The sequence below is a fragment of the Caretta caretta genome, chromosome 3, assembly GCF_965140235.1.
Source record: "Caretta caretta isolate rCarCar2 chromosome 3, rCarCar1.hap1, whole genome shotgun sequence".
Lineage (NCBI taxonomy): Eukaryota > Metazoa > Chordata > Testudines > Cheloniidae > Caretta > Caretta caretta.
In genome coordinates, this window is record NC_134208.1 from 86634964 (window position 1) to 86647328 (window position 12365).

The 12365-nt window shown below is 41.9% G+C and overlaps 1 protein-coding gene across 1 annotated transcript in view; it reads right to left on the bottom strand.

Annotated features, from left to right (window-relative positions):
- Positions 1 to 7049: 7049 nt before the first annotated feature.
- The window catches only part of TRAF3IP2 (TRAF3 interacting protein 2), a 50085-nt gene continuing 44769 nt past the window's right edge, over positions 7050 to 12365 (bottom strand). The window contains exon 9 of the mRNA XM_048844776.2: positions 7050 to 7643. Coding sequence (XP_048700733.1) covers positions 7497 to 7643 — 147 coding nt within the window. The 3' untranslated portion in view covers positions 7050 to 7496. The remainder of the gene's footprint in view (positions 7644 to 12365) is intronic.

Consider the following 12365-nt stretch of genomic DNA (forward strand, 5'->3'; position numbering starts at 1 on the left):
TGAGCTCCTCTTGCAAGCTGTGCATACTTTGGAGATGTGGTGGGTGGGGCTTCCTCGTCCCAGAGTAACCATTTAACCCTTTTGTTACTGGTATGAGGTGTTGTATACTCCATCACAGGAAAGTTATAGAGCAGGAAGTTGTTGTGATGAGTTTTGTGTGTGTGATGTGCTCTGAGAAATTAATTGATCAATAACTCATTTCACATCGGCCACCATACAGCCATCAGACTGTAATGACTTTTGGTTACTACCAGCCTGAGCTGGATTAAGTGGGGTGGCCTAAAAGTGAAATGCTCTTTACTGTATCATCTCCCCCACACCCAATATCAGACTTTTAAAGTGTTTCTTATTAAATCTCTTCAACTTATCAAAAGCACTTGGAAGATTGCAGGCTTTTTCACAGCACACTTCAGCACTCAGTCTCTTACTGAAACTCCCAAGGTGGAAATTTTTACGTCACTGTGATACCTCTCACCCAGATATGGCAGTCACAAAGCATTATATTTAGCAGACTTTGACATGATGAAAATAGAATGGATGCATCACAATAACTGTGTGTCAGTCCAAGTAAAAGCAATAGTTAGCTCTAACAAACTCCCTCAATGCTGCTGTTTTGGGGATGAGCTACTTTAAAAAAAAGAAAAAATAAAGCTCCAAAGAATAAAAATATTTAACTATATTCATTCAAAATAAATTAGCTGTGTTGTGGGTAGTCTACAACAACATTGTCCTCAAACAAAAAATACTTCTGTTCCCAGTGGGCAGAGAAAATGTGCTACAACCTGCCGGCAATAACAGTTTCAATGCAAATGTAGTGCTTGGTTCTGTTCTCATTATGGTCATGGCTTTAGTTAGACAAGACAGGTGTCTTCAGAAGAGGCGCACGTTCCATTGCATATGATTTTGGAGAGATCTTAGAAAGTTTAGCATAAGTATTTTTGAAGTTCCCATTTATCACTGTAACAATGGCTGTCCAGAAGGGACCTGTTACAACACAACAGTAGGCTGCTGGCAAGGTTTAAATAAAGGACTGTCTTGCAGTGGAGATGGAACTGAACCATATTTTAACCACATTCCTGACTTATACAACTGACTTGAATTTATGAAGACCTGGCGCATGATTTAGGAAGCTGTTAGGGTTCCATCTATGCTGCAAATCCAGTTTGTATCAGTGCTACTGTATTATGAAAGCATTATCCTACAATAGTTACAATGTCAATTTAAACTGGAAACTTCAAAAGCAGCTGTCCTTAGAAAGTTGGTTACATTTCCCAAACTACAGCCTTTGGTTTTTTAAACAATGGCAGACTCCTCCAGGTAACCAGACTTCTCTAAGTGAAGGGAGAAAAAAGTCTATACTTTTTGTAATAAAGCCAGGGGATGAAACATGGATATTTATTTTGAAAGATAACATACACCTGTTCTGTCTGCTGAATACTAGGTAACTATTGGAGGCTCATTTTCATCTGTTACCATGGTAAACTCTTTGTACTTCAAGGCCTTACAGCTTTGTTTCCTTTCAAGATGAGGTACTTGCCCTAGCTTTTCCAGTAGCTTTAACCCAATAACATGGAAGTGTGATAATAGTAATTGCTCTTCTCCCTCCATCAATATGTCTCAGCTGTGTAGCACTGATGTATGGACTGTTTTTCCTTTGAACTCCTTTTTGAAGTTTGCTGCTGCCTATAGTAGTCATCCTTATTAACATTCCTGGTTCTTCTTTGCCTTCACTTAGTTGCCAGACAGAGATAAGGAAGGGCAGGCTGCTAACAATGGTGCCTTTCAGGCAAGCTGCTCTAATGAGCAGGCTTGGTAGTTTATCTTGCTGTCTGTCCAGACAGGTTACAGGATCTTTGCTTCTTTGTTTTGTTAAATGGTACAAAAGAAACTGGAAAGTTAAAGAACCTAAGGGGGGAAACTGGCAGTTATGGGAAGGTACATCAACAAGAATTTTCAAATATTTTTTCATATGAGACCTTATTGGCTTGGCTTTTTATCAGAGTGGCTGTAAAGTATCCTCACTGGAGATTAGCTATGGAATAGAACCACTGCAATAAGGTTTTGTTAAGTGCTGGTGACTTGTATCAAAGGCTCATCCCAGTAGTGTAATTTGAGTTTCTTGAAACTTATAACAAGAGCAGAGAGATACTTCTTTCACAGCGAATTTTATATATACTCTTATACTACACCCATCACCAGGTTAAATTGGTAGCAAATAAACCCTTATGCCTTCATCTATATCTTGATTACAGGGACAATGCATAACCCCCCACCCCATGAATCCTACTAGCTGGTCTGATAAGCAAACTCAGACATAAAACAATTGTAAATGTTTAAGAGGCGCCTTTCATCCCCTTCATTACCTGTATCTCAGCTTCTACTAGGCAATAATGCCAGACTCTTGGGAAATGTAATTATTTACATATGGAATGTTTATATATGTTACTATGCTATTTACATATATAGTTAATAATTTACTTAGACTTTGGCTGCAAATATACTTTTAATGCTTGCTCTCATTCATTTTTCTTCCCTTCTGTGTCTCAGTCTTTTGTCCTCTAACCCATTTCCTTTATATTAATGTAAAATGTTTAATTTTTAAATAGCTTCAGTATATTTTGTCTTTTCCTTTTCCTTTCCCCTTATCTGCTGACTGTTTCTTTCTCTCTTACTTTTCTCTAATCCTTTCTAGTCTTTCATTTTGTTTTTCTCCTCCTTTCTCTCACTTTTCACAACTCCTACCATTTCTCTATATTACTAAACATCTTTAAGAGGAACTGCTCACAAGCTGTTTCCTCATCACCATGCCCTCATCATTGTGGCGTGTATCCTTCTAGAATGCTCTAACTAATTTAAAGATCAACAAAGCTTGGGAATTGTTATTTGAAATGGAATCAGTGAGAAAATGTCTGAATAAAGGGATTGAACTCCTTGTGCTTCCTAGACTCTGTTCCTTTCTCCCGCTCCCCAATGTTATTGTTTCCAGTAAGATATTATTTTAATACATTTTAACACCAGAAAAGACAATTATGATCATCGGGTCTGACCTCTTGGCATAAAACAGGCCATAGAATTTCACCCAGTGATTCCTACACCAAGATCAATAAATTGTGGTTGAACTGCAGGATGTCTTTTAGAAAGACATCTAGTCTTGATTTAAAGACTCCAAGGGTATATCTACAGTACAACATAAGACCAGAGTTAGAAAAATTTGAGTTAGCCAACTCTGTTAACTCTGTTAACCTTGGCCTTGAGTGTCTACACACATTTTGTAACTCCATGTTAGGAACTGTTGAATCCTGGCTCCCAACCTGAGGCTGTAGTGTCTACATTGCACCCACACCCCAAACTTCATAGCACCTCCCAAAATGTGGCTACTCTAGCCCTTTGTTCGTAGTGGAGTGTGGGAAAGCTTGACTGTCCCCCAAATTTGACTGTCCAGAGGACAAAAAAAGTCAGCCCATGGGATTGTGGGATATTTTTGGTGGATTCCCAGTGCACAAATCCAGTGGGACTGCATCTACACTGCAAAACTATAGGGCTTGAGCCCTGGGTCCTGGTTTGACTCAAGCTCAGACCCTCCACCCCTGTTGGTTCCTGGGACCCTGGGTCCAAGCCCTGTGTTAGTATGTTTTGTGTGTAGATGACAGTTTAGGCTTGAGCCTGAGTTTGAACCCTGGGTTTACACTGCAGTATAGACATACTCTGAGGATAGGTCTACACTGCAATTAAACACTCACGGCTGGCCCAGGTCAGCTGACTCAGGCTCGGGCTGCAAAATCGCAGTGTATATGTTTGGGCTTGGGCTTGAACCTCCCCATATAGCCTTAGTTCCAAATGTTATGCACTATTGATGATCCCAAGTGCTAAAAATTATGAGTCACTGTCAGGTCCCCCCAAAACTGTAAAATTTAAAAAAAATACTGTGTCTTTTTGGTTTTTTTTTAACTTTGCCTTCACTTTTCGGAGTCTTTAGAATGCACTCAAGTCACATTTTCAAGCTTTTCTCCACAATCATGCCAGCTAAAAGTTACTATTAAAAAAAAAGGGGGGGGGTGGAGCTGGAATTTGCACTTACTCACATGCCATCAGAAGCTGCGGCTATAAGAAATACGTCAATTATCACAAGACTCATGATGAAGTAACGAAAGTGACAACATTGGATATGCCCCTCATCAAAGTCACCTAGATAGATAGAATTAGATAGAATTCCTTATGTAAGAGCCCCTACAAAGAAAATCTGCTTTAGGTGTATTTACATTACAGGTCTGCATCTTGCAGCTCCATTTCTGATTGCTTCTCATGCACACAGCAAGGCAGGCCCTGCCAAGCTGCATCTACCTGGAAGGGCAATTAAATATTTTGCCCAATGTGAAAGGAATCTCAGCTTTTTGGTTACACAGATTTCATTGTTAGTCTGCACAAAAGCTTTTGTGAAACTAATTTTGGAAATCACTCTATGATACTGAATAATAAACTTGAGGAGGATCATGCAAAAGTATTTGCACTGACTATAGCTAGGGCTCCGTGTCTGTCATGGAGGTCACAAAAGTTACGGATTCCATGATTTTCCATGACCTCCGTGATTTCTGCAGCAGCTGGTGTGCCTGACCCCCAGGCTGCCGGGCAGCGGTGGGTGGGTGGCCCGGGGGCAGCCAGAGAAGCCACTGCTCGGTGGCCCCCAGCAGCTGGTGCTGCTGTCCCCTGGGCCTCCCTGCCAGAGCAGCAGCCCCCTGACCTTTCCCCCCCAAGAGCAGCAGCCCCTCCGGCCCTCCAGAGCAGCATTCCACACACCCCAGCTAAGATTTAGTCAGGTATATAGTAAAAATGGGTGTGAATTTTTGTTTATTGCCCGTGACCTGTCCATGACTTCTACTAAAAATACCCGTGACTAAATCGTAGCCTTAATTGTAGCTGATTCTGGGCTTGTTCCTGGAGCCCTTTGAGACTATTCAAAACAGTAAGGGCTGTAGGCTTTGACCATTAAAGTTGAATAGAATCCCAGCTGTTATGTCAATAAGGCTAACTGAGTAAAAAGATAAACAACCACTCCTCCCACATATTTTTTATATCTTTAAAAAACCCTGTCATTTTTGCTGATCTCATATTAGGTAGATTCTCTATGTGCCAACCCTCCATATTTCCTTAAACTATTTTATGACTCACTAAGTCTTACAAGTGGTGGGGTTGTAAAGTTGTGTCTCTGGGCTAGCACACTGTTGCAGAATAGCGACTGTTCTTTGTCACGTTCTTGTTTTAATAAGGGTTAAAGAGCAGCAGCAAAGCTAAAGCCCAGTGTAAAAATATTGTAGCATTTTATGGTAATAACTAAAAACATATTAAGCTGTAGTGTTTTGGAATATTATTGCAGAATAAAGTAGGTATTTGTTAGGGACTATACTGTAAGAGAGTAGCACTTTAGTGACTTGGGATCTAAAAGGGCCCTGTCATGCTGTCTGGAGCAGCTCATGCCCTTGAGTGCCAACCTAGAGCAGACTGTCAAAAAGCAGGGTGGAAACCCCAAACTGGTTGTGTGTTTCTATAATTGGATTTCACCAACTCAGTAACAGGTGTGAACTCCTAAAGAGCTACAACAGTCTGACCACGGAGTTACAGACAGCCCCCTTGGGCATTCCAGTCTAACTTGCCACCCAGGCAAGCTGGACTATGTGATAGATGATCACTTACACCAAAAATCACAACAATATTCAGGTTACTCCCAGTCCCAAAAGGACCAGTCACTTATCCCAGGCCAATTATACTCAGATCTCAAACTGAAGACAATACCTGTAGCCAGTCCTGTAATAAACTAAGATTTATTAACTAAGAAAAGAAATGAGAGTTCTTTACAGGGTTAAAACATGAATCTCTCACACACACACACACACACACTTACAGTCTTAAGATTTTAAAAGATTTAAAAACATAAGCTTTTATAATAAGCAGTTGTATATATCCTTTAGGGCTGACCCATGCCAAGCAGCACGGGGAATCTCTTGCTTATGTTTAGAAATCTTTGCCCCTCAGAGTTCAGACAGCATGAAAGAGACCCAGTTTCTCCCTGTCAGAGATTTTTATCTCTTTCACCTCAGATTCCAAGCTGATGGAATGAGTTCATGTGCAGGCCTTCCCTTCCTGGAGGGAGTGAGGAATGCAATCAACAAGGTCTCTGTCCTTCGATGCTACACAATGGCTCATTTGGCTTCAGTGGGCTATCTTGTGCGCAGGATGAGCATTATACCTTAATTAATGCTTCTTTTCCTGTAGTGAGTTACACAATTACAGAGGTTTACAGTGCAAACACTCAATATAACTTTATACCGTTGGCTACAGAGGTTATAAGTGAGATCAATACATGCAGCATCCTACACTATTCACAAGGTCTAGACACCAAACCCACTCTTATAACATTAACATCTACTTTAACTATATCTTCCATTGTTGTATTCAGTGTTGTTGTAGCCATGCTGTTCTCAGGACATTAGAGAGACACGGTGGATGAGATAATATCTTTTATTGGATCAACTTCTGTTGGTGAGAGACGAGCTTTTGAGTTACACAGAGCTCTTCTTCAAGTCTGGGAAAGGTACTCAAGAGCATCAGAGCTAAATACAAGATCTAACAGACAGTTTAGCATTCAATATATGCTGTGTTAAACTATCTGTTCAATCTTGTGTTTAGCTGTGACACTCTGATTACGTTTCCCAGACATGAAGAAGAGCTCTGTGTAGCTCAGAAGCGTGTCTCTCTCACCAACAGAAGTTGGTCCAATAAAAGATATTACCTCACTCACCTTGTCTCTCTATTTTAACTATACTAACCCACAGGTAAGCCAGACTGGTTTCCATTTATGCATGGTTCAGTAAGGCCTGGGGCCTTCCCATGAGCTGGCACCTGGTCTGCTAGAGTCACAGGGCCTCTTATCAAGTACTGTGCAAGATAATCTGTTTGAATAAAAGATGTATTACCGAACAGTCGCCAGTGCTTTAAGGTTGCTCCCAAAACACCATAAAGCCTCATTTATTTCTCCCCAGCAATAAATAAAACAGTTTTACAAAAAGCAAATATATTTTATTGTCTATACCATTGTTTGTGAACACTGTAATATGCAAGAACATCTGGATAACAACAAAAGAAACCCTCAGCAAACAGGAAGGCGGAATTGTTTTACACTAATTACAACATCATTTATAGTAATTACGTGCCGTGTGGCAGACTAGTAAAGGAATATTAGAAACATCAATAAAAATAAAATTGGACATTTTTTCCATTTGCAATGTGTTTAAGAATCAAGAGAGGGATTATGCCTGCTCAGCTTCCGAAAGAAATGTTTGATACAGTGGAGAAGTGAGGGAGCTGAGTCTGAATTACCCAAGACAACTCCTTTAGCAGAAAGAGAATCTTCCATCACCAGAAAGGGCCACCTGGAAGAGTCCTGGCTCCCTGCCAACATTACCCTTTAACAATTGCTTGTCATGCACTTTCTGTAAAAATGTTCATAATGGCACAACCTGGAGTGTTGGCAAAGGTCCTACTGGAGGAGCAACATATTCCTCTTCTCTCAGTAACCGCAATAAGATGTTGTTCTTATTTTTTGGCCAGCTATAAATGTGAGTGTTCTGAAGCCAGGTAGGCACATGTTCCTGCAAATGAGAAAAAACAAACCAAAACCATAACCACATAAAATCCCCTGACTGCATATCACTTTCTTGCAGAAACCTCCCAGCAGTGTTATTATTAGACTCTGCCATACAACCATCATTGTGTCTCTACTATGGCCATTTCCCACAACACTGACAAGAAATTAGTCACACTTGGATTTTTATTTAGTTTTTGAAACAGGTTGAGTCTCTGTATTTCTCAGCTGCATAACTGATCACGAAAAAACATATGTGTATAACATTTTTATATTAGTGTACTTTGGTGCTAACCATCATTCATGTTTTAAGGTACTTTTCACTGATATCAGTAACTATTAGACAAATGCCTAAAATGTTCATCACCATAGTATCCAGGCACTATGAACATTTATATAGTGCCACATATTTACATGGTACTTAATGAACGAAGAGTAAAAATTTCCCCTAGATGGAAGGATGGAAACTGATTATTTAGACCAACAGATTTGCACTCAATGATCATGAGATGTATTAATAAAGTCAATGTACTGACTCTGAGTTTTGTTGGGGTTTTTTCACTCAGCATTTTCTTTGCCCTCTGATTTTACAAGGTTTGTCTGATAGCAGATTGATCTTCTTACAGCCCTTGGTTATCAGGGAATATATAGCGAAACATACCAAAACTACTGTGGACTCCCAAATGCTTTGTGTGTGTTAGCACATAGTAAATCACTGACTAACATTCCATTGGCAGACTGTAAAGGTTATGTTTATTGTAATTTATAAAGCAAATCAATAAAACATATACAGATCTATTACTTGTCTGTTCTCATTTAGAATATGGGATGAAAATTAAATAAGTAACTAAATTCTCCATTGTGATCCTTTGGCTAGCGAGACATAGTGTTCTAAACTGCACATTGTTTGGGCATTCATGGAAGGAATTAAATGCTTAATATTTTTACCTAAATCACTGAGGTTACCATTCTGTTGCCTTAATGCAAGGGCTGAATCAGCAGCCAGATCTGAGAGGTGGTAAGACCGAGGTTCCTTGTAGCATTATACGAGTAGAGGCTGGAAAAGCCCACTCAGTCTTTGGCTTAAGCTGCTTGTCACAATTTCTTCTCCCTTCAGTATTTATTTAGTTTCATAGTGAAAACTATTGAGACCAGTTGGTTCCTATTGGCTCCTCGGTGGTGAACTTTATTCCATATACGAGCAGTTCTCAAATTTTTTCTTCGAGGGGATTACTTACTAAGTTCCAGACCCTATCATTATTATTACCGTTCCAAGCATTGATCCCTTCACCTTCTCATGACAATTGCAGTAATACTGTGCTTGATTACATGAAAAATTATTACCAGGACAGTATAAAGGAAGCAAAATAAAAATGAACTTGGTTTAATATGATGAGTGTGGCTTCCTGTTTACATCATTCCACTTCGCATCTATACTGTTTATTTCTTCTCTATATGGGTCAGGTTTACATATATTGGTACCCACACCTCCCCATACTTCCTACAGCCCTCCTGTGACATTGCACTACATATGATTTTATGAAAATATGCTAATGAGTGTGAATATAATGTAACTGAAATATGCTTCCTGCAAAAGGTCTCTTGTAAGGTATCATTACAAAGCTTATAATCTATGGAGTGTGGTCATCCTATTTGTATAAATGTATCATTCTTGTATCTGAAAGTAGAAATATGAAATATAACTCTGAGGTCCTACAGTAATTATGCAAAGTGTGGGCCATTAATGGTGGTTTGGAATCTTGATGGCTCCCATCAACTAGGATTGGGATCGGCAACCTTTGGAAAGTGGCAGCCAGCACATTCCTCGGCCTGCGCCGCTTCCCGCAGCCCTCACTGGCCTGGAGCAGCAAACCGTGGCCAGTGGGATCTGCAATCAGCCAAACCTGCGGACGCGGCAGGTAAACAAACTGGCCCAGTCCACCAGGGGCTTACCCTGGCAGGTCGCTTGCCAAAGGCTGCTGATCCTTGAACTAGGCCAATTGACTGTAGATGGCTGTTTACTTGCAAGCCTTCCTGTGAGTCAGGCTGGGAAGAATGAAGGCTTGAAAAGTGTGAATTGGGAGTGCTTTGTTCCAGGTGAGCCTTGAGTGGGCCTGACTGTAAAAAGCCAGTCAGCTGCGAACCAGCTGAGCAGTGAACAGCAGAGAGGCTAACAGAGGGAGTTTGCCTGGGAGTTCACCAGGGGAGAGCCCACTGAGGCTTACATCTTGCTGGCTTCTCTGCGTAGTTACTACAACTCCTGAGGAAGCTCGTAGAAGGAAGGTAATATGGATGGTGAGCATTCAGCTGTTGTGACCTGCACTGGATGTGCCATGTTTGTCTTTTTTCCACAGGACAGAATCGACTTTGTCTGTACAAAGTGCAAGCTGGTCTCCATATTGGAAAAGAAGGTTCAAGGTCTGGAGAAACAAGTATCGACCCTGCGCTGCATAAGAGAAACTGAAGATTTCCCGGACAGACGTCAGGATATGCTTCTACAGACACAACGTTATGAAGATTCAGAGCAGGCTGTGCAGCGAGGACAGAAGGACGGTGAAGAAATTTGGCAGCATGTGACCTCCAGAAGAAGAAAGGAGAGTGTCCATGTACCAGCAATGCAGATACAGGTAAGTAACCGTTTTCATGTTCTCTCCACAGGTACTAATGTGGAGAGTGGACTAGATGACACGTCTGAGGGAAGGGAACAGAAGGAGACTCCGCCGATTGGAAGGCATGAGATGCACTGTCCTAGGGGTGGGGCTTCCACGACCACCGCTCCCAAGAGAAGGAGGCGGGTAGTGGTGGTCGGGGACTCTATCCTCAGGGGGACTGAGTCATCTACCTGCCACCCCAATGGGAAAACTGAGAAGTCTGCTGCTTGCCAGGAGCTAGGATTCACAATGTGACGGAGAGACTGCTGAGACTCATCAAGCTCTCGGATTGCTACCCCTTCCTGCTTCTCCACGTGGGCACCAATGATACTGCCAAGAATGACCTTGAGCGGATCACTGCAGACTACGTGGCTCTGGGAAGAAGGATAACGGAGTTTGAGGTGCAAGTGGTGTTCTCGTCCATCCTCCCCGTGGAAGGAAAAGGCCTGGGTAGAGACCGTCGAATCGTGGAAGTCAACGAATGGCTACGCAGGTGGTGTCGGAGAGAAGGCTTTGGATTCTTTGACCATGGGATGGTGTTCCAAGAAGAAGGAGTGCTAGGCAGAGATGGGCTCCACCTAACTAAGAGAGGGAAGAGCATCTTCGCAAGCAGGCTGGCTAACCTAGTGAGGAGGGCTTTAAACTAGGTTCACTGGGGGAAGGAGACCAAAGCCCTGAGGTAAGTGGGGAAGTGGGATATCGGGAGGAAGCACGAGCAGGAGAGCCCGAGAGGGGAGGGCTCTTGCCTCATACTGAGAAACAGGGACAATCAGCGAGTTATCTCAAGTGCCTGTACACAAATGCAAGAAGCCTGGGAAACAAGCAGGGAGAACTGGAAGTCCTGGCACAGTCAAGGAATTATGATGTGATTGGAATAACAGAGACCTGGTGGGATAACTCACGTGACTGGAGTACTGTCATGGATGGATATAAACTGTTCAGGAAGGACAGGCAGGGCAGAAAAGGTGTGGGAGTTGCATTGTATGTAAGAGAGCAGTATGACTGCTCAGAGCTCCGGTATGAAACTGCAGAAAAACCTGAGTGTCTCTGGATTAAGTTTAGAAGTGTGAGCAACAAGGGTGATGTCGTGGTGGGAGTCTGCTATAGACCACCGGACCAGGGGGATGAGGTGGACGAGGCTTTCTTCCGGCAACTAACGGAAGTTACTAGATCGCAGGCCTTGGTTCTCATGGGAGACTTCAATCACCCTGGTATCTGCTGGGAGAGAAATACAGCGGTGCACAGAAAATTCAGGAAGTTTTTGGAAAATGTAGGGGACAATTTCCTGGTGCAAGTGCTGGAGGAACCAACTAGCGGCAGAGCTCTTCTTGACCTGCTGCTCATGAACCGGGAAGAATTAGTAGGGGAAGCTAAAGTGAATGGGAACCTGGGAGGCAGTGACCATGAGATGGTCGAGTTCAGGATACTGACACCAGGAAGATATGAGAGCAACAGGATACGGACCCTGTCAAGGTTCCTTCCCCACTCTGAACTCTAGGGTACAGATGTGGGGACCTGCATGAAAACCTCCTAAGCTTATTTTTACCAGCTTAGGTTAAAACTTCCCCAAGGTACAAACTATTTTACCTTTTGCCCTTGTACTTTATCGCTGCCACCACCAAACATCTAACAGATATATAACCGGGAAAGAGCCCGTTTGGAAACATCTTTCCCCACAAAAGTCTCCCAAACTCTACACCCCCTTTCCTGGGGAAGGTTTGATAAAAATGCTCACCAATTTGCATAGGTGAACGCAGACCCAAACCCTTGGATCTTAAGAATAATGAAAAAGCAATCAGATTCTTAAAAGAAGAATTTTAATAGAAGAAAAAGTAAAAGAATCACCTCTGTAAAATCCAGATGGTAAATACCTTACAGGGTAATTAGATTCAAAACATAGAGAATCCCTCTATGCAAAACCTTAAGTTACAAAAAGACACAAAAACAGGAATCTACATTCCATTCAGCATAGCTTATTTTCTCAGCCATTTAAAGAAAACAGAATCTAACACATATCTAGCTAGATTACTTACTAAGTTCTAAGACTCCATTCCTGTTCTGTCCCCAGCAAAAGCATC